Source organism: Homarus americanus, unplaced genomic scaffold, assembly GCF_018991925.1.
Source record: "Homarus americanus isolate GMGI-L3 unplaced genomic scaffold, GMGI_Hamer_2.0 scaffold37448, whole genome shotgun sequence".
Lineage (NCBI taxonomy): Eukaryota > Metazoa > Arthropoda > Malacostraca > Decapoda > Nephropidae > Homarus > Homarus americanus.
In genome coordinates this window covers 623608-647234 of record NW_024716097.1, presented here as the reverse complement: position 1 = coordinate 647234, position 23627 = coordinate 623608, and the positions used below count along the sequence as shown (strand labels likewise).

The 23627-nt window shown below is 42.3% G+C and overlaps 1 protein-coding gene across 1 annotated transcript; it reads left to right on the top strand.

Moving 5' to 3' along the window:
• The first annotated feature begins 1173 nt into the window (after positions 1–1173).
• On the top strand, positions 1174–23350 carry LOC121858027 (extensin-like). Its single transcript, XM_042354268.1, has 2 exons — positions 1174–1294; positions 21271–23350. The coding sequence occupies exons 1-2, from the start codon at positions 1232–1234 to the stop codon at positions 22399–22401; spliced, it is 1194 nt and encodes a 397-aa protein (XP_042210202.1). The 5' UTR covers positions 1174–1231; the 3' UTR covers positions 22402–23350.
• Positions 23351–23627: the final 277 nt, after the last annotated feature.

Genomic DNA, 23627 nt, shown 5'->3' with positions numbered 1-23627 from the left:
TCTAGAGCACTGCAGGTGTGGATGTGGGTTATCTAGGGCACTGCAGGTGTGTGTGTGTGTGTGTGTAGGAAACTGCAGGTGTGGGTGTGTTATCTAGATGCTGCAGGTATGGGTGTGTTATCTAGAGCACACTGCAGATGTGTGTGTGTGTGTGTTGTTTAGGAGCACTGCAGGTGTGTGTGGGTGGGTTATCTAGACTCTAGAGCACTGCAGGTGTGTGGGTGGGTTATCTAGAGTGCTTGCAGATGTGGATGTGTTATTTAGGGCACTGCAGGTGTGAGTGTGTTATATAGAGCACTGCAGGTGTGAGTGTGTTATATAGAGCACTGCAGGTGTGGATGTGTTATCTAGAGCACTGCAGTTGTGGATGTGTTATTTAGGGCACTGCAGGTGTGGATGTGTTATTTAGGGCAGGCACTGCAGGTGTGGGTGTTACAGTGGGCGACTCACCATTGTTCTGGTCAGTAGAGACATTTGTGGTCTTTTTCACCAGACAGTGACGAGATGCTCTCTCTCTCTCTCTCTCTCTCTCTCTCTCTCTCTCTCTCTCTCTCTCTCTCTCTCTCTCTCTCTCTCTCAGTTATCTAAAGACAACCTTATTCACACATGATCACTCTAGTACAAGGCAAAGGGATTAAAATTATCGTAAGGTATTTTTCTGAATCCGACTCCAGGTTTTATCAGTTTGGATGACGTGATGTCTGGTGTGAAATAACTTCCAGGGTAATTAGGAAACTTGAATAATCAGCTGACGGCAAAAAAAAAGTCCTTACCGGTTTGTGTGTGTGTGTGTGTGTCCGGCAGCACTGAATGGTCAAGTTTGTGTGTGTGTGTGTCTAATAATACTAAATGCTCATGTGTGTGTGTGTTTGTGTCTGCCGAACAACATGGAATATATCACGCCAATACTATGTTATTCCAACCATGCAAGTCACTTTATTATTACAACATGGACGAGATTCACAGCCATTAGTAGAGTCGTTCACCCGTTGGAATAATACATGGGAAAATGACATCACACAAAACACAGCAGGATGCGAAGACACGCTTATTTACACCCGGATCATGTATGTATGTAGCTGGTGTAGGAGAGGAGAGTGGTGGTGGTGGTGGGCGAGAAGCAGCAGCAACACCGTCACCAATATGTGTGGTGGACCGCTGGCTGTGTGGTGAGAGGTGGTCGACAGGGACCTCAACTCGGCAGTAGGAAGGTCTGAGCCGGAGCGTAAGGATGGCTCTCCTGGGCGTGTGGCTGTTGTCTGCTTTGACGCTCCTCTACCTAGGGGTCCCCAAGGTGGGTTCCTGTGTCCCTCGTCGATAATCTTGTGTTTATATAGTGACATTTGCTTTACTTTATGTAATACGAGGTGTAATTTGCACTATAGTGGAGTGTATTAATTAATCATATGATATTTATAGACTATATTACATTAACAAAGAGACTAATTACCCTAATGACCCACAGTGGCGTATTTAAGGACTGTTTACAGTTCGTGCGTAATTGGTGTATTAACAGTGTATACAGAGAACTGGAGGTGTGTATTCTCGCTGTGTTATGGTTAGTCCTGTGTTATACTCAGCAAGGATGATCGAGGAATTGTTTCATCTTGTGATTTATTGTTGTGTTACGCCTATGATCTCTCTGTGTTGAAGGAGATGAGATATAGATTCAAAAGATGGTGATTTTTTTTCTTTTCTCTTCGTGTCTTGCGTAAACCGTTCACTCTTTTACACACACACACACACACACACACACACACACACACACACACACCAAAGCCTACGTGTGAGACGAATCCTCACCACCGTCTTTCTACCCCATGTTAGTGTATGTGTGTATAAGGAGTGTCAATAAGGAATGTGTATAAGGAGTGTGTGTATAAGAAGTATGTGTGAGGAGAATGAGTGCCTCTTCCTCCCTCCTCCCCCTCCTTCTCATCCTCCGTCGCGAGGGAGGTGACCAACGAGACGTGGATGATGTTTTATGGTGTGTGAAGAAAGCCATCAACAGTTGCTGGTAAAAGATGAGGATGAGTTGTCAAGTCCTGGTCTGTGTCTGTCTGTCTGTCTGTCTGTCTCGTGTATCCGGTGAATGTATGACAGTTTGGTGAATGTTTATAAGTGGAAGGTGATCGTTCTTACTGATGATAAGTGTTTTGAGGGAATGTAATGCACCTTTCTCTTGCTGTTGATCGTGTTGTGTCATTGAGGAGTTATTAGTGTGTGTGTGTGTGTGTGTGTGTGTGTGTGTGTGTGTGTGTGTGTGTGTGTTTAGGGGAGGGGAAGAAAAATCGTAGCATCGTAAAGAAAATGAAGATGGAGAATTAAACTACTGAAATATCACCATTGTTTATGAAGATGATTGCTGTTAATGGAACCTAACCCAACCCACTCACAAAAGACATTATCATTTACCTAACCTAACCTAACCTAACCTAACGTAACCTGTGCTATTTTTCGTCATGTTTTTACTGTGTTTATTCCAGTAAAGATGTAAAGTTGGTTGCATGTTTATCAGGGGAAAAATTTTTGATGTTGATAAAGAAGATTTGCTTGTAGAGATCTGGACTTTCTCGTCTGGTGATTGTCTGTTTACACACACACACATACACACACACACACACACACACACACACACACACACACACACACACACGCACACACACACACACACATACACACGCACACACACACACACACACACAGAAGGTGGTGGTGTTGCACGATTATACACATGACTCGACTTTTCTCTTGCTGTAGGTGTGGCAGATGTTTACTGGAATAGAGATTGAAGATGGTTAGTCGTGGCTACTGTGTTGTGAAACAGATTTAACCTACTAAATTATGGCTGCTGTTTTATATATGTGGTTTTCGGCTCTACTCGTGTCACATAGTAGACTGTTTACTTTCAATTGCCATATTTGTTTACTCATACTTGCGATTGTCATGTCATATTGTCGATTGTCTTCTAGTGATTGTCGCATTATCGACAGTCATACTTATACATGTTATATTATCGACTGTCATACTTATACATGTCATATTGTCGACTGTCATACTTAAGCGTCTCATATTGTCGACTGTCATACTTAAGCGTGTCATATTGTCGACTCTCATACTGTCATATGTGTGGTTCTCATTCTTTTGACTGACATACATGTGATTGTCATGTTTGTATCTGAAATATTTATGACTGTCATGCATGCAGCTGAAATTATGTGTGATTGTCATATGTTAGTGTCATAATAATGCTGTCATGATATTTTCCGTCATGTAATTGATCGTAATACACTGTACTGTTATGTATGTGATTGTCATACTCGTTAATATGCTTGATTGTCATGGTTTGTGACTGTCATAGTGTTTGACTGTCATGTTATGTAATTGTCCAGGTAAATGTCATGGTATGTGATTGTCCAGGTAAATGTCATGGTATGTGATTGTCCAGGTAATTGTTATGGTATGTGATTGTCTAGGTAACTGTCATGGTATGTGATTGTCCAGGTAACTGTCATGGTATGTGATTGTCCAGGTAACTGTCATGGCTGTTGTCACCGGTACGTTACTCACTGCTCTGGTAACTGTCGTGACATTGAAAGTGGTCATTGTATGTCACTTAACGTTATGGTAGCTGTCATAATGCGCGACTGTCATGGCTTGTGACTCACGGCATGTACCTGTCATGTTATGTCATGTACCTCCTTATGGTTACTGTCATAAACGTTTGTCATAGATACGTCTGACTACAGTAGTATAGGTTAACGAAACAAATAAATGAGATTAAACGTAATTACGCCCATGATGCCAACAATTACGCCCATGACGCTGACAATTACGCCCATGACGCTGACAATTACGCCCATGACGCTGACAATTACGCCCATGACGCTGACAACTTGTAACGAAAATCCCAAAATCGGAAAATATCGATAAAAAGGAGAGAAAAATCTGCTAAAAAAACGCATTAGTTATTTATCGATGGTGTGCGTGTTAGTGAGAGCTGGCGGGTGCGACCCACATAGCTCCACTGCTGACGCCCGCTGACCTACACTACTCCCTCCCTCCCTCTATAGCTAAGCACTCCCTCCCTCCCTCCCTCCCTCCATCACTGTGTAGGTGTGTACCCTCCCTCCCTCCCTCCCTTTTTATGTAGTCAAGGATCCTTCCTTTCTCCCTACCCTCCCTCTCTCGTCTTTGTGTAGCTGAGCACTCTCCTTTCCTCCCCCCTACCCTCCTTCACTCCCTTAATTTTCCTTTCTATCCTCTCTCCCTTCCTCCCTCCCTCTTTGCCTCCCTTACTCTTTTCTTTTCCGTCCTCTTTCCTGTACTCCTTTCCTCTTTCCCTTCTCCCTTCCTCTGTTCCTCATTTACATCTTACTTCCTTCCCTCTTTCTCCCTTCTTTCTCTCTCTCTCCGTCCTTATCTAGTCTTACTCTTCCTTCCTCCATCCTCCTTCCTTCTTCTCCCCTCTCCTTCCTTCCTCTTTCTTCCCTATCTGCTCTTCTCCTCCCTCCTCCCATTTCCCTATTTTTATTCTCTGTTCTGTCTCATTCCTCCTTTCCTTTCTTTCCCCCTTTCCTACTTTTCTCACTCCCCCTTTCCTTCTCTCTTCTCCTTTTATGTCTCTGCTTCCCTCTTTCTCCTGGCTTTCCTTCTTCCTTTTCTTCTCTGTCTGTTTGTGTGTCTGTCTGTGCCTCAGGTCCTCAACTTTCTCTGCCTCTCTCTCTCTCTCTCTCTCTCTGTCTCTCTCTCTCTCTCTCTCTCTCTCTCTCTCTCTCTCTCTCTCTCTCTGTCTCTCTCTCTCTCTCTCTCTCTCTCTCTCTCTCTCTCTCTCATAATAATAATAATAATAATAATAAAGTTTTGATACTTATTTAATAAGTTATATTACGTAAGATGCGGCTTTCTTCTATCTATCTATCTGTCTGTCTATCTGTCTGTCTGTCTGTCTGTCTATCTGTGTCTGTTTCTCTGTCTGTCTACAAATTTGCACGAGTAAGTATTCCATGTATAAAATGCAGTATACACACGAATACATCCTACATAACATAAACCTAGAATACACCATTGTATACATAATATAAACCAGGATGTATATAATAATAATACCTCAAATACACCTTATACACCTCGCCCTGAATACCACAATGGAACGGTTAGTGAACGTGGGAACTTCCGGGAAAGAAACGGAACGGATTTACCTTTTCCTTAGCTAATTAAATGGTGTTGTTGAGGTCCCGTTACGTAAAAGGTCAAGAGGTCAAAGGAAAAGCAGGTGAGAAAGGGTAGGGTGGTCCATTTCGTACCTGTTGCCCAATTTGGTAGTTAGTGGGTAATTGGGGTGATGGTTTAGTACCTGGGGGTTTGAGGGGTGGTCAGTGGAATTGTGAGTTGGTATGTTTTGTGGTGTTCGGTTGGTTAGGTTTGGTTTGGTTTTGGTTATGTATTGGTTAGATATGGTTTGGTTAGGTTTGATTTGGGTAGAATTGGTTGTTTGGTTAGGTTTGGTTATCTATTGGTTAGGTTTGGTTATTCTTTGGTAATGTTCGGTTAAGTTAGGTTTTATGTTAGGTTTTGGTTATATATTGGTTAGGTTTGGTTATTCTTTGGTAATGTTCGGTTAAGTTAGGTTTTATGTTAGGTTTTGGTTAGGTTTGGTTATTTTAGGTAATTCATAGGGTCCCTTGTTGTCTGTAAGGGATCTAATACAGAAGAGTTTTATATCTGGTACCATTCACCCATAAGGCCTGTGATTATACCAATCCGTACCTCGACAGTGATTAGCACCATCTACCTCGTTAGTGATTAACACCATCTACCTCGTTAGTGATTAGCACCATCTGTCTCGAGTAATTAGCACCATCTATCTCGAGAGTAATTAACACCATCTACCTCGTTAGTGATTAGCACCATCTGTCTCGAGTAATTAGCACTATCTATCTCGTGAGTAATTAACACCATCTACCTCGTTAGTGATTAGCACCTCTTCCCTCATCTATGAATAGCACCAAATTCCTTACCTACCAATGGTGATAATTCGCAAGCGTAAGGAGAACTGGTCTGTGCGTGATGACTGGCCACTTGTAAGCTAGCAGTACTGTAACGTAGTGTGGCCAGCAGTACTGTACCATAGTGTGGCCATGCAGCAGTTCTGTAACGTAGTGTGGCCAGCAGTACTGTACCATAGTGCGCAAGGTGGAGGAACAAGTGGTGTGGCTCCTGCTTGGTTATTGAGTTTTTATAGGTGTTTGGAGGAGAAGGTTAGTAGGGGAGGTGTTTGGAGGAGGAGGGTAGTGGGGGAGGTGTTTGGAGGAGGAGAAGGGTAGTGGGGGAGGTGCTTGGAGGAGGAGGAGGGTAGTGGGGAGGTGTTTGGAGGAGGAGGTTAGTAGGGAGGTGTTTGGAGGAGGAGGATAGTGGGGGAGGTGTTTGGAGGAGGAGGAGGGTAGTTAGTGTGTGAGGGAGGGAAGAACGTGTGCGTGCGTGTGCGTGCGTGCGTGTGGTCCACTTGATCTATCCATCCAAGGGAGGTATTAACCGTGAGAATGGTGTCGTCACGCACTACACTTTCCTTGATTTACTGTTAATTGAACGTAGACCAACAGACAGTTCTCTTCCTCTTAGTAGTAAACATTATCAGTTAGGTCAGTTAAGGCCTAACATGTACCAATCTGATTAATACAGGTGAATATGTCTAATTGGGTTAAGGTAATTGGTCCACGAGGTACAGGTAAGAAAGAGAGAGAGAGAGAGAGAGAGAGAGAGAGAGAGAGAGAGACTAGTTAGGTACAGTAGCATCTCGTTCACGACTATTTACTGTTGCGTATAAAAAGTCTGAATTACAATGACATCAGAAAACGGTGCCGCGAGACAAGGTTTACTGTTAGCGTCTACACACATATCCTCTCTCTCTCTCTCTCTCTCTCTCTCTCTCTCTCTCTCTCTCTCTCTCTCTCTCTCTCTCTCTCTCTCTCTCTCTCATCTATCCAGCTTTGGTCCATCTATTGTGTGTCGTTGTCTTCTTGTGGTTGTTTGTTTTTGTTGTGCGTCATCCCGGAACTTTCTCCTGATGGACGTGTTTGTTCTCAGCGTCATCTCTCTCTCTCTCTCTCTCTCTCTCTCTCTCTCTCTGTTAACTCACGATCGCCTCTTGTGTGAATGTTGGTGTCAAAGTGTTTATCCCAAGTGCAGGATAACCTAACCTAACCTAACCTAACCTAACCTAACCTAACCTAACCTAACCTAACCTAACCTAACCTAACCTAACCTAACCTTACCTTACCTCACCTTACCTAACCTCTACGTGTATGTGAGGTATATGACATCTAACACACATGCACATACACACACTCACATGCCACTCTCAATCACATACACACGTCACACAAACGCACGCACAATGCAGGCGTACAAGTGATACACGCAAACACATACAAAAACAAACACAGGCCCCTACTGACACACATCCACACTTACACACGTACGCACGCACGGCCCACATTATGAGACTGCATGTACAAATTGCAACCGTACATGGTGAGTGGGCTTTTGTGTGTGTGTGTGCGCGCGCGCGCGCGTGTGTGTGTGTGTGTGTGTGTGTGTGTGCGTGTGTCTATGTGTGTGTGTCGTTTTGAAATTTGGTGTAGTTATTAGCGACGCGGTGATCGTGGTTCATGTTGTGTACGATACGAATTCGAGTATCACCTGAAGATTAGTCCCCCACCTGCTTATTTGACCTTCAGACAAACAACCTAACCTAACCAAACGCGTGACAGCATATAAAATGACTATGTTCTTATGTTCTTTATCATATTTAAATTCTTTCCTACATGTCTATAGCTATGACTCTTAGTATTAGTCTTTTGTTTAAATTACAGACTTACTTTTTTATTATTTTTTTTAGGGAAGGAAAGATGAAGGTTAGTATAGCTGTACTCGTGATTATGTCTGGTAGCGTATAGAATGACGCGTCTTTGAACCGGACTTAAATTCTTAGCGTTCGATAATTTAAAAAGATATGTAAGGGGCATGAAGACGGTATCGGTAAACATCTATCAGTCAAGTTAGAAAAGGCTCTCTCTCTCTCTCTCTCTCTCTCTCTCTCTCTCTCTCTCTCTCTCTCTCTCTCTCTCTCTCTCTCTCTCTCTCTCTCTCTCTCGCCTGTTTGCCGCTTGCATGCACGAGGACTGTGGACACCACCTGACAAGCACACTATAACGAGGTGTGTTCTACATTCCCCGCTCGTTTACATGCCATGTGCTCAATCACTGCCGGGGGTGGAGGGTAAATGTGGCTCCAGTCCTAACAGTTGCTAACCTCATATGCTCTAATTTATCTCAATTTTACTTAATTCATTTTCAACTAACCAAATTTAAGCTAAACATAGCCTAACTGAACATAATCTAACCCACTTTGCGCAAACCTAATCTAATCTACCTTACCCTAAATGAACCCAACCCAACCCAACCCAACCCAACCTGACTCACCCTAACCTACAGTATTCTATTTTAACCTGACCTACTCTTAACCTAATCCATCCTAAGCTGAGTGAGTTTCTACCTGACAAACTGACCTACTGAGAGAGATTTTTCCCCTCGTCCCCGCGGCTTGGTCACACCACATACTCCACATGCACTGTTGAGCCCTGGTCGCTATAACAGCTTCAGTAGTTGTCCATTCTTGGTCATCCTTTGGCATTTACCCTCCTTAGAGACGAGAGACTTCAGTGATTGGAACTTTGGCTGTGACCTTTCTTTCTTTCTTTCTTTCTTTCTTTCTTTCTTTCTTTCTTTCTTTCTTTCTTTCTTTCTGTCTTTCTTTCTTTCCTCTCTCACTGCAGGCACATAATCTAATTCAGCCAAAATCCTGTGAATGTAAATAACACACACACACACACACACACACACACACACACACACACACACACACACACACAGGGCCTCAAGACACTTAGCCCAATGAACCGTCACCGATTTCTCCACCAAGTTATTGCATTAAAAGTCTTGACACTCTTATTTATGTGTCAGAACCGAGGTCAGGTCAGGTCAAGTTAGGTTAGGTTAAGTGACAAGGGGGACCATTTCTTATCTCCCAGGTGAGTATTATCTCTCTCTCTCTCTCTCTCTCTCTACACTAGTTATAGATACATAATCACCCTTCACCCGTGTCCCTAACTGGCAATACAATACACCAGTTTTTTTAATACACAGTTACCAGTGTCTCTATAACTGACACTGCATCAGTTATTCTTTCCTCTCTAACTGGTAATACAGTCTAATTCTCCCTCAATAACCAAACACAAGAATTGGCCATTTTAACCCACACACAAACAGACATCCCTCACGTATGCAAAAAAACCAATAACACCACCTTTCAGTCAGGTCAGGAAGGAGTTATACTCGAACAGTGACTAAACAAAAACACTGAAGGAATGTCAACAGAATTTTCTTTATGGTTCGTTGTTTACATTCTGCTCTAGTCTTCAAGTCTGCTTTGAAGGTGATTATCTTATTTCCTTCTTTTCTTTCCGTCTATTATTCCCTATTTGTCTTTCCTCCTATTCGTTCGTAGTTATTTATTTATTTTTTATTATATTTTCCTTGTTTTCCTTATTTTTTTTTCCTTCCTTTCTTTTCCTTCTTTATTTTCCCCTTCTTGTTTTTCCTTATATATCTATCTTTCTATCTTTCTATCTTTCATTCTTTCTTTCTTTCTTTTTTATACCGTTTCCTCCTCCTCCTCTTCCTCATCTATTAATCCACATACGGTACAGGTAAATGGCGTGAACTGCAGTACCTGGTGGCAGTAATTACCCCCACCTGGCCCACCTGACTCTACTGGGGTTGACACTATGTTACTCTCACCCAGTCAGCAGGTTATGAGATACTAAGGTCGTTTACGCGATATCTCTGAAGGGTAATAATGCCTTAAGTCTTAGCTTGGTCGTGAGTGAGATTTGGATTTGGCTTCTGTGTTCGTATTTCTATTGATAGTTGCTACTTCTGCTGCCGTACGACTACTACTACTACTTCTCTTCCTGATACTACTACTATTCCTCCTCCTCTTCTTTCTACTACTAGTACTACTAACTAAATTTTGTCTCCTAACTGAACTTATCTGGTTTAGGTTTAATTTTGTAGTTATTTAATTATTTTTTTCCTCATTTGATGCCATAGTCTTTTATTTACAACCTCAAGTGTCATCTTAACACCTCAGAGTAATTTTCATCTCTGGGTTTAATATTACTGGATATTAATTATTAAAAACCTTTTCCTATTTTGCTACCGTTTGTAATAATGATTTGTCGTGTTATTAATACACAACTCTCTAATTAATGACGGGCCAATAACTGAATTTAGATCACGTATAAGAGTTAACTGTGTTTGTTATGATGAGCGTGGACGATAAACATTCGTTATTATGCTCACCGTGAGGTCGGAAAGTTGCGATTATATTAACTCGAGGTCCGTAAACGGGTATTATGCTCACTGTAGGGCCCGAAAGTCTAATTAGTACGCTCACCTCCGGGCCTTTTGTTTACGCTCGGATGGACGGTAGCCACATGCTGTGTCTAGCGCATCAAAACAGGTGATTTCTCTCACCTTAATTCACACACACACACACACACACACACACACACACACACACACACACACACACACACACACACACACACACACATACACACACACACACACACACACACACACACACACACACACACACACACACACACACACGTACGGATTGGTAATCAAATACTGATTTGAAACGGAAAATTTTGCATTCAACTAAAACTCAAACACAATACGGTGCTTTACTGAACCTCTCTCTAGTTAACTGAAAGCCAAACTCCCACGCCAAATACTTAACTGACTCTCAGTATTCAGTGAAGTCTTGGCATTTACGATGATTTGGGTGAACCAGAAGATTACAGAGCCACTTCCTACTTACCTGTAATTAGCCGAAAATTTCTCTGTACTGCACCTGGTTCTGTGTCATTACCTCACAGTTCCTGGCACCTGTGACCTATGCGAGTCGTTTTAGCTTGACTTATTAAACATCTGTTCCTTTGTGCTCTATGTTTAAGTACAGTGTAAACATCTGTTCGTTCCTGTGGGCAATTGTTGTAAATATAACAGCTGTGAGGTTATTTATATACAACCACCACCATCATTACCACCTACCACCCTCTCACCACCTACCACCACTATCTACCACAACCTCTACCTACCACCCACATTACCACCACCACTTACCACCCTCTCACCACCTACCACCACTGTCTACCACAACCTCTACCTACCACCCACATTACCACCACCACCTACCCTCTCACCACCTACCACCACTGTCTACCACAACCTCTACCTACCACCCACATTACCACCACCACCTACCACCCTCTCACCACCTACCACCACTATCTACCACAACCTCTACCTACCACCCACATTACCACCACCACCACCTACCACCATCACCTCACCTTCCCCGAGTGCACAAACGTCACTGTGCTAGGAGCCTCAATCGCGGACCCAAACATAAGTAAGTACACAGACGACGCCAAGACAAACTCGGGGTCTTGGTCGAGAAGGTGATAAAACTATAAGTCAATGTCTTAATGAGAAACATTTGTCTCAAGTCACACTGCGATGGCTTGAAAGAACAGGAACGGCTTGGGTAGATTTCTCTAGTGAGTTAATTGTCATTGTGAGACCGAATTGGATTGTTTACTAAGAATGTTATTGAATGATGATGTGTTGTAAAATTGTCTTTGTGTTTTTATTTGTTTATGGTTTCAATAACTGGCCAACTTGATTGTTTTGTTTTTGTTTTTTTTACATTTTGTGAACAATTCAACATCATCGATTACAGTGTTACGGATGTCTTGTTATCGTCATTTGTTAAGATAAATGACAGTCAGGTAGCGTCACTGACAATCGCATTTTTCACCTGTGTGTGTGTGTGTGTGTGTGTGTGTGTGTGTGTGTGTGTGTGACAGTACAGGTGATAAGACTGACAGCATGACGGACAGACAGACACCCGCCAGAGCTATATTAAGAGATTCTACGATTTAATTTTGGCATTTAACTAATACGAGAACAAAATAGGTCCTCTCACACACACACACACACACACACACACACACACACACACACACACACTACGAGGTTACTTAAATTTACACAGAAGACAAACAATGCACAACGTGAGGACTGTACCACCTTAACCTAACCAGTTCCTCACCTGTGACCTGCTAGTTACTCCAGGTGTTAAACTGACCCCGGGAAACACACAAGGCTGTTACGGTGTGGACCTTGACAATGGTGTTGGGATTTAAATTCAGCGTTGGGATGTTGTCTACTACAGTGCACGTTGCTGCTGCTGGCAAAATGTACGGTCATTCAGGAACGAGTCATGGGTTAGAAATGTACAGTACAGGTGCGTTAGAACTTACCTGTAAACACCTTTTTTTTACCTTCGGTGTATTAATTCGTCTTAAATAGAAAGTGAAATTAAATGTCATAAATCAATTGTTTCATAAAATAATAAATATTCCCCAACATTGAAGGAATCAAATAAAGTAAATCAGAAAAAATGCTAAGTGTAATAAGAATCGTTATTACCATACACACTAATTAAGAACGACAACAAATTACAACTCACTAACGTAGAGAAATAGTTAAAATACCACAGTTTCCGGAGCTTGTTTAAAACTAGTGGCTGGCGCCAACTTGTCCCGGTGTTTTGACAGGCTGGATTGAGTGTCCCCCATTTTCTAAGTCTCATCCCATTTTCATTCACTACTATAAACATTAAGTAAACCAATTTTCTATTATTTAAGTAGAATGAGTGATTTTAGTTATTTTTTTATTTTACGGTGGGTTTGTAGAGTATTATTGTAAGTGTTCTTATTGAGGGAGTGATAAAATAGCTGTATGTCTCAGCGTCTCTCTGGCTCCTTCCCCCAAGAGCTTGTTATAGAAAACGTGGTGACGGGCCCGGATGAGCACCAGCTGATGTTGAAAGTTTTCCGGCCCTGTGCCAGCGTTTCTGAGAATCCCTCTGGCCTCACACATACCTTCACACACACACACACACACACGTACGAGTACACTTACAAACATGCACAGAGTGAATTCGTTCATACTTATATGCCACACACACACACACACACACCACTTAGTATATTTAGATAGACACGGACAAACATGTTATTCCATTCACATAAAACATTACGTTTTTTCTCGCGATTCGAAAAAGTTCGTAACTGAAGACATAAGAACGCATTTAACAACTCAATTGGACCTAAACCACGATAAACGTCCAAAATGGCATCAAAATTACACAGGGAGTCGATGGCTTAAACCTATGAAGATAATGTTTTAGTTTTTCAGGGTGATGTTTTAACCCTTCGTGGACGATGGTTTAAACTTTTCAGGACGATGATTTAACTTTATATGGACGATGGGTTTATTCTTTGGGGGTGATGGTTTAACACTAAGGACGATTGTTTAACACTGAGGACGATGGATTAGCACTAAGGATGATGGTTTAACACTTTATGGGCGATGGTTTAACACTAAGGACGATGGTTTAAGCCTGTAAGGACGATGGTTTAACACTTTAAGGACGTTGGCTTAACTCTCAAGACGTTCTGAACACTTTCAGCACCAATACGTGAATAAAATTAACCTTCAGAACCGTTGTGAATTTGAACTTAGGAATATAGGGATTGCAGCAGAACGTGGCCAACCATGCGTCCATTATAGGTATTGCAGCTAAACGTGGCCAAACATGCATTCAGTATAAGCAATGTAATTGAATACGTCTTGCAACACTCTTGAAATTGCAGGTTTTACGCAGTTTCTGCAACACAAGTAGCTAACACTACACTGCACTACACTACACTACACTTGTCCTTGAACTCAGTATTGGAGTCCTTATCTTGTATAGTCTCCAATTGTACTAGTAATATATACCTGCAGAGTACTTATATACCGTAGCTAATGGCGTAACCTACCTCGGTATCGCCAGCATTGTTGTGATAGGACGATTTTTTTTTACTTAATAAATTAGAAAATAAATCTGTGGCCAACAATTTCAGCAAGCAACGACGTATTGATCAGTTTACTTACGTCGTCAGTTACACTATGTCTGTTTACCTGAGTGTGATGACGTCAGAAGGAACCAGTGTGTGTTTACCTGCATACTGATGACGTCAGTGAGGACTCTGGTGTTTATGTGAGCTGAGATCCCCCTCCCCCTCCCCCATCCCATACCATACCTTCTATCTTTAGCTTCTCCTTCCTTCCTTCCTTCCTTCTTTCTTTCCTTCTATGATACAGTACAATAGATTTCTTGTCCATATGACTCTCCTCACTGCCCGAGTCATCCACACACTCCTCTACATCTCTATATTCTTTTGTTTACTGCACACACACACACACACACACACACACACACACACACACACACACACACACACACACACACACACCTACTCACTCAACCACACCACCCTCCCTCTCCCACACAAGCTTTACACTAAACATGCCCCACACTTAGGGTCCTTCACATTACCATATTTTTGTCTCCGAATTAAGACTTCCACGAACTCCTCCCTCCTTTACTGTACCTGGCCTGACGTGTTAATCTGGCAGGGTAGGATAAGTCGGTATCAGATGGACCTGTCAAGATTTTTTTTTTGTCACCTATAACTCACACTCGGCTACCGTTTGTGTTTTAAATCCCGACGGCACAGGTATATAGGCCTCTCTCTCTCTCTCTCTCTCTCTCTCTCTCTCTCTCTCTCTCTCTCTCTCTCTCTCTCTCTCTCTCTCTCTCTCTCTCTCTCCACAGATCATTAGTCTCTACCTGGGAATGTTTTCTTCTTTCACACGCACATCTGACTTCAAAATAATAACTCACTTATTTTGTCTTTCAAGTTAGGAATTGTTTTGCTTTGGTTGGCTGACAGTCATCGCCATGTACTCTTCCTCCTCCCCTGAGTATAATCTTACCTCATAAGCTGGGTTTGGTTAGGTTAGGTTGGTCTGGTTAGGTTTGGTTAGGTTAGGTTGGTTTGGTTTGGTTAAGCTTCACTAATTCTCTCAAACTACTGGTGGCACACACTTCATAGGTGACGGCTTGTCTCACAGAATTCAAAGTGAGTTTTGGTGAGTAAATTTAAAGTTCTTATTGATGATAGTATCAGACTATGTCACCCATGTAAGTCATCCAAGGAAGGAACTTTCTCCCTACAGTACATTGATTTGATGAGCTGATGGAGGAAGACGCACTTTATATAAGGAACGTCTCAGTTTTTTTTTATTATACGTAAATGTTTTCATATGTCAAGATCAGTCTCTTCAGTCTCTCTTCCCTTTGACTTTCCACGACATCTCCCTCATCTCTTAGATGGTACTGATGGAAGTGTTGGTATTTATGATAGCTTATCTCTCTCAAACTCCAAAGTCTGACACACACACACACACACACACACACACACACACACACACACACACACACTCTTCCTGTGTGTGTCCAGAAAAGATCATTATTACTGTTGTATTTACTAGTATAAACACTTCATCAGTCATATTGTGTGTGTTTGGGTCGATAAATAAGTACCTCACGTGTGTTTGGGTTGATAAATAAGTACCTCAAATGTATCGTTATCTCTCAAAGGCCAGATGTTGGGTCTTGTCCACGTTTAGGAAGTTTTTGTTTGGCTGTGTGTGTGTAGGTTACGTATTACCAGCTGACGTGAGAAGTGCTTTTATCAGTGAAGGTCTGTCGCTTAAATTCCAATGTTTACTTTTGTACTTGAAATTTAGAGTTTTGATTGGTCAGTGTGGGCACCAATGACACTGCTTCCCTGGATTTGTTTTGTACGTCATTGAGTATCCTCCACCTATCATAGTTTGTTTCTTAAATTTCAAAAGTTAATTTTTAGATTATTAAATACTTACTTGTCAAAATTAATATATTACTAACCTTCCATAGTGTACAGTGAGGATCTATAAGCCATTGACGGGGACACTGTTCTCCTGTAAGGGTAGTCATCACTGAACATTCCAATATACAACAGGATTTTATAACATAGCTTTCCTCTATAACACTTTAACCTTCCTGCCAATAACACCTTAACCTTCCTGCCAATAACACCTTAACCTTCCTGCCAATAACACCTTAACCTTCCTGCCAATAACACCTTAACCTTCCTGCCAATAACACTTTAACCTTCCTGCCAATAACACCTTAACCTTCCTGCCAATAACACCTTAACCTTCCTGCCAGCCACCCATTATATTTGAGACTCTTAAATGTTGATGATTTGATCTTTAATTATGGCATTCATGTCTCAACACCAACAATATATATAACCCATTTTTTAAGTCGCCGTAATAATTTAGTGTCTTGTAAGGTAAAGGCAGAGGTAAAGTCTTTTATCAGTGAAGGATTTTCTTTCAAACTTCACCACACTTGACGTTAACCATTAAAATATACGTATGATTTCTGGGATGCTAAGATATTTCTCCCTCACGGTTTGTCGTCTTTGGTAGTTCTCAAACCTCGTAGATTAAAACCCTCGCAACCAGCTACTGTAAAACACTTAGCCAATCATGCCTTGTCTCCTCAACTCTTATAAATGTTGACTCTGATGTCGTGAATCTGTGTCGACATTCCGAAAGTTATTGACTAAAAGAATCCGCCCCCGGGTGACTTTGTTGGAGTTGGTTTTATTTTTTTGCTGTCTTAGTACATTAATTTTAGCAGATAACTCTTGCATCTCTCACACACACACACACACCTCCTTCACCACTCCAAATATTTTAGCTATAAATCGTGACTCACAGATGTTGTATCACACACGGCTCTCTCTCTCTCTCTCTCTCTCTCTCTCTCTCTCTCTCTCTCTCTCTCTCTCTCTCTCTCTTTTGTAACATATGTGTGGGTGGCGGTGCACATGTGTAAGAAGAGGGTAGGTGTTCAGGCTTATTCTGGCACATACCTGTGTGAAGTTGATGCATTATGTGGAGTGTTTTTTCTGTATACATATGTAAGATTTTTTTTTTCTCCATCAAGTACTGTATTTAGTTTGTATGTGAATGTATATTATGTATACTCATTGCTCGGGTACATATATACGTGTTGGATATAGGGTAGAGTATGGTGATTGGAGGACACGTGTGTTAGTGGTAAAGTATGACCCCACCTCACCTAGGGCCATACTCTCACCTGTCTAACCTAGTGGTCTCCTGTCTTACCTACATGATAATTAGATGTACCTCTTTCTTCCTCCTCCTCTTACCTCTTTCTTCCTCCTCCTCCCCCTCCTCCTCTTACCTCTTCTCCCTCTTCCTCTGTGGTGAGTTAAGAGGGACCACTTGTCATAATTAACATACACGCCCCATGACTATCTTGCATGAGTTTAATATTTTCATCGTTTGATCAAAAGCGTCCGTATATATTTCACGTCTAGTTGGCAAAGTAAGGTACATAGGAAGCATATGTTGTGATACATAAATGACACATGCCACGTGTTATGCAAATTTATGTTAATTGGGGGTGTTTTTGTCAGGTAATATGCAAAGATTTGATAATTTTTGGTATTTTTTGTCATATGTAATGTTTTGATAAGTTCAGCTTCTTTTTTATCCTATTATGTAAAGTTCTTATTTATTACTATTTACAAATATGTGAGGAATCAAATTGGTTTACGCCTCAAATTGGTTATAATGAAGATAAATTATATAAAAAAATCCGTATTTATGATCAACAAACCTAACCTAACAGTAAACAAACATGACAGTCAATAACAACTTGTGCTATATTGTTTATCTTGAGTAAATAACTGGACTTATCACAATGAACTGACTCCCGGGTGATTCGGGAGTCAGTTCGGGTGTGAGGTGGGAAGCCGGGAGAGAGAGGGGGAGTGAGGGAGTTAGTCACCTCTTCCTTGACGTTAATTTGGTTTCGTTCACCTCAAGAGTCACTCATTAACCTGGAGAACCTGTCGTCTGGAGGTTGAGCTGAAGTGGTATTTCTTGCAAGGTGTTTGGCAAGGTTTTGTGTAGTACGGTTTTACAGGTGAGGGTTCTTGGATTAGGTAGAGATAGGAAAGAGAAAGGGGAGATGATGATGAGACAGAGAGAGAGAGAGAGAGAGAGACAGACAGACAGACAGACAAAGAGACAGACAGACAGAGAGAGATAGAGAGAGAGAACATGGAGAAGGTTCCTGATCTATAAATTCACTTTGTTTTAAATTAATTAATCCCAGGAAATAATCAATCTCTTCCCCAAAATAGTCCTTCAGTCACTTAACTGATATTAACGAAATATATCAGACTAGAATGAGATTATCTTATCGTGATGTAATTAACAGCTAGGAACATCATTTGTCATGCCCGGCCATTTGTTAGCTTCAGGCGATAAGAGATAAGGTGTTTGAGAGAGACAGGGGTAGTGGGCCGTTAACCTTGGCGTCTAGCTAACCTTCTGTAGCCGCTGCTGTGTGTATGGTGATAACAACGAGAGTGATGACTTCCTTCCTTCCTTCCTTCCTTCCTCCATTCCTTCCTTCCTTCCTCAGCTTCCCTCCCTCCCTCAACTTCCCCCTCTCTCTCTCTCTCTCTCTCTCTCTCTCTCTCTCTCTCTCTCTCTCTCTTTTTTTCCATGCCTTCTCAATCTCCTTTCCTCCTTCTTCCCTAGTTTCCTCCGTCCTTTTCTCCCTTGTACCATCCTCCTCTCAACTCCTTTTCCATCCCCTAAACTCCCATTCTTTCTCCCTCCCTCTTTTTCCTTCCTTCCTCTGACCCCCCCCTCCCTTTCCCCTCTCCCTTAACTTCCACCCCTACTACCCCTTTTCATCTTCCTCCCCCTCCCCTTCCCCTTCCTCCCTCCCCTTCCCTCCCCTCCCTTCCCCAGGCAGTTTCTCCTATTCAGTACCACACACAAACATTCACGCTTCTACTTTCTTACATGAAAGTCAGAACTCTCTCCCCAGACTTTCTTCTTTTAACGTTTATCATCCCGGGTGGGGTCAAGCCACGCCCGGCCACCTGGGTATATCCACGAATAACGTCCAGAAGATGAGCCATTAAGTGTAATCCTTGTTGCCATTAGGGGAATTATTGTGTGTGTGTGTGTGTGTGTGTGTGTGTGTGTGTGTGTGTGTGTGTGTGTGTGTGTGTGTGTGTGTGTGTGTGACTGGATAACCGGTTTTGGGGGTCGCTTGGACACGTGTCAGGCAAGAGTGAAAGCATTAGTGTGTGTGTGTGTGTGTTTTAGACGTGTTTCATGGTTTGTTGGTGTCTACATGTGTGTACTTATTTGATTCTTTGATTTGCTTGGCCGTGGGCTGCATGAGAGAGAGAGGGGGGGGTAAGTAGCAACACAAATAGAAAAATAAAGAGAAATGGAATAAATAGTGAATGCGGAAGGAGAATGTAAGGAGAAAATACATGACAAGACACAACATTGCAATTGAGTCTGTTTAATGCAGATGGCGGATGTCTGACAGTGAGACTCGACAGATCACCATCTTATCGTACTTAATAATGTACTTTCATCAGTCCTGTTCCATACTACCTGTGATAAGGATGATGCAATTAATGACACGTATTAGAAATGATGATGATGACGACGACGAGAGTACTAACACACACAGACAGACAGACTAACACAGACAGACAGACAGACAGACAGATAGACAGACAGACAGACAGACAGGCAGGGCCGAAAAGAGTACGCTACCACATACTTATAGTCAATGTAATAAAAATAATAACGGTAATAAAATCCTAATGACACTTTCCCATGGCGTCGAGTTAAGGAAGTAAAAGTGATTCGATAGCATTTTCTTTTTATGGCAAATTGGGCGTCATCAGTGCAGCAGCTGTTGAATTATAAACACTTTCACACCACCTTGTTACGTTACCACCTCATACTACCTTGTTACGTTACCACCTCACACCTTGTTATGTTACCACCTCACACTACCTTGTTACGTTACCACCTCACACTACCTTGTTATGTTACCACCTCACACCTTGTTACGTTACCACCTCACACTACCTTGTTACATTACCACCTCACACTACCTTGTTACGTTACCACCTCACACTACCTTGTTACGTTACCACCTCACACTACCTTGTTACGTTACCACCTCGAGGAACACTTCCAGGATATACTGCTAGGGATCCTCACCTTGGGGGAGAGGATATGAGGATATGTGATTATTTGCTGACTTGTGTGGTGGGTGGGTGGGTGTGGGGTGGGTGGGTGTAGGGGTAGTGGGTGGGCGTGTGTGGTTCATTGTTTGGATGTTTGTGTGTGTGTGTTTTGTGGTTCAAAAGAGAGACTTTCCCTAAACCACAACCTTCACCTTCCTTACCGGGGGCGACATAGTGCTTTGTGGTTTAACTCTATGGGACCCATGCCTATATGACGCCTCTGTGTGTGTGTGTGTGTGTGTGTGTGTGAGAGAAAACCCCCTCGTTGATATGTTTTGATCTTAATCGCATCTCAACTTTCATCTGTTCATGTGCTGGAAAATTTAATAAACTACATCTAAACTTTTATTTTTAAGAAGGGAGGAGGAGAAAGCTAGAGAGAGAGAGAGAGAGAGAGAGAGAGAGAGAGAGAGAGAGAGAGAGAGAGAATTTGACTTTCATATTTTCTTCTCCACGTGTTTATATATTGATTGAATTGGCTGCTGATTTGCCTTAGGTTTTTGCTTACTGCTATGCTGTTAGTTTCTCCTCAGCTATACATCGCCAACAGGTCGTGTGTCACAAGTATATGGTAACACTGGTTTTGTTGTCATGTTATATATATAAGTGAATAACTTCGCTGTTGTTGATTGTTATTGTTCTCTTTGTTATTGATGTTTCTCGGACTGTGTTATTTCTGTTGGTTGAGAGTTATGGCAGATCATTACCAACACGAATCTACTTGTTGTGTGTGTGTAGGTTTTACTGGGGACGAGTTGAAGGACGAAAAGTAAAATAATTCAGCTGTTGTATAATCTTCACCAGTTATGTTGTGTGTATATGGTGGAAATGGTGTGTGAGTAGTACACATACATACACACAGGTAAATTAAAGTGTGTAGACTGCATGTATATGAGGTAATGTCCTCGAATTTGGCCGAGTTTGACGACCAAGGAACGAGCACGACCTGTGGTGGTGACGGTAATACTTTTAAGGCAGCATGAACACACTGGAGCTGTGTATAAGGAGTTGTATACTTTCAGGTGCAAGGAGGCAAAATATTCTTCCCTGATTCACCTGAAGCAGAGGGGCTCTCAGCGACGCCTTCAGACACCCGGGAGGAGCGGGGACTATGGGAGAGTGACCTCTTCTTCCTTCAGAAGTTATCAGGGCTGTTCGGCAGTGATGATAAGCCGCAACGCCGCAAGGCTACAACTCGTCCTAACCTGCGACCGGAACTCTTGCCGCCGCAGTTTCTTTATCACAATCGCCGCACGGGTACCAAAAACCCCGGACACCTGAACCAAGTGGGCGTGAGACAGGTCACCAGGGTTCCGGTCAGGTCACCTCCACACCTGCCGTCGCCTCATCAGGGTTTTCAGGTGTTTGGGCGGCCCCTACCAAACCCACAAGGGCTTAAACCACCTCCACCCCGCCAGAACGTTCATGTCATCACCCCGTCGACACAGAACGTCCCTCCACCACCAGACTCCTTAAGTCAGTATTCCCATAACCAACAAGTTGCCTTCCGCCCACCACCGCCTCTACCTGTACCACCGAAACTACCTGCCTCAGTGTCTCCCGTTCAGTCGCCGGTGAGCTTCCCCTACCAGTTCGTGAGGCCGGGCACCCACCTCCCCGATAACAACAACATCCCTCATCGTCCTACCGCCAACTTCCCACCTAGGGTCAACGCACCCCAGCCCAACTTACCTCCCCGCCCGATCTCGCTCCCCGCCAATTTCCAAACCAGAGTAACAGTGCCACCACGTCATAACTCACCCCACTCTCCAGCACCAAGACCTCCACCACCTGCCAAGCCTGTCAAGTCCAAGAAGCCTACACTGCTGGGGAGTTGGGCAGACTTCTCTAATGGAGTCTTCGGCAACACGGGACGCCCTCAGAAGCATCCTAGACCAGCACCGCAGCCCCAGAGAGTCATCATCCCGCCCCATCATAAACTGACGCAGAAGAAGGATTTTAAACCGAGCCTAGAGTTTAAGCCAAGTCCTCAGGAAGGAAACAGCGCTTTTGATGCCTTCCAACCTGTCTTCGTCGCCTCACCCTTCATGGACGACCTGAGTGATGATGTGATGAAGCCCATGCGTGTGGCGGCGTTGAGGACCCCTGCCACCACCACCACCTCACAACCCATACTCCAGGATTTCTTCTAAAGGGAGATAGTGAGAGATATAGGAGATGTACTGTATATAAGTGATGTGGTAGATGTGACGTGGAACTCGATCTTTCTTAAGGTAATTCATAACGAGTTGTAAAATAAACCCGGTATATTCCTCCTGATGAGAAAGATTACTGTGAGACATCTACGCTGGATTATGTAGAGATAATATGACGTTATAACTGAACATAGAAATTATCCATAAGACTTAATACAGTTCATTACAGTCTGGATTAACTTGGGTGAAACTAAAGCAAATGAGTTACATGGTGTTTGGTAAGAGCATTTAGTAAACCTACAATACTTAAATGCTAAATAAATACAAAATATACGAGAGAAATTCTGTAATGAGTAATGAACAGGTATATATATCTAATTGGATACATGGAAGGTGTGCATAAAATACTCAAGAGTAACTGTATTTTAAGCCAAGTGTATAAATGATGTTGATAATGTATGTATGTTAAGATAGTCAGTAACGTAGGAACTTTTGTAATGCCAGAATAAGAAGCCCTTAGTAATATTATTAAGACCTTGATGTAATTTTATATTTAATGAATGTAAAGTTGCCAACAGATGACGCAATTCCTAAGTTTATTGAATGTGTATAACTCTGGATAGTGTAATGTATGGATGTGTAATTCTCATTCGTTCACTCATCTTCTGAATGTTCTGTATGTCCTGTAATTCATCAATTTTTTTCATCATTCATTTCTTATATATTTTAAAGTCTTATTCATATCATCTCTCACAATCGTTGGCTCGTCCTCCAGTACATTACATAACTCATTCACAAAACTCTCTGCAACTGTGAATTCTATGCAACTGTAAACTCTCTGCAACTGTAAATTCTATGCAATTGTAAACTCTCTGCAACTCTCAACTCTCTGCAACTCTCAACTCTCTGCAACTCTAAACTCTCTGCAACTCTAAGCTCTCTGCAACTCTAAGCTCTCTGCAACTCTAAACTCTCTGCAACTCTCAACTCTCTGCAACTCTAAACTCTCTGCAACTCTAAACTCTCTGCAACTCTCAACTCTATACAACTCTAAACTCTCTGCAACTCTAAACTCTCTGCAACTCTAACTCTATACAACTCTTTATATCCCAAAGTTGTTATCTAATATGTAAACAATGACTCGGTGATCGCTGCTTAAAGACCCTGGTTGTTAGAGGCACCTAATGACTGTACAGGGTGGGTCAAATGTTGGTGTTCATATA

Excerpts from the sequence above, each read along its gene's own strand:
- LOC121858027 (XM_042354268.1), top strand. The coding sequence starts at position 1,232 with ATGGCTCTCCTGGGCGTGTGGCTGTTGTCTGCTTTGACGCTCCTCTAC. Across the intron at positions 1,295-21,270 it reads TCTACCTAGGGGTCCCCAAG|GTGCAAGGAGGCAAAATATT; the intron begins GTGGGTTCCTGT and ends GTATACTTTCAG.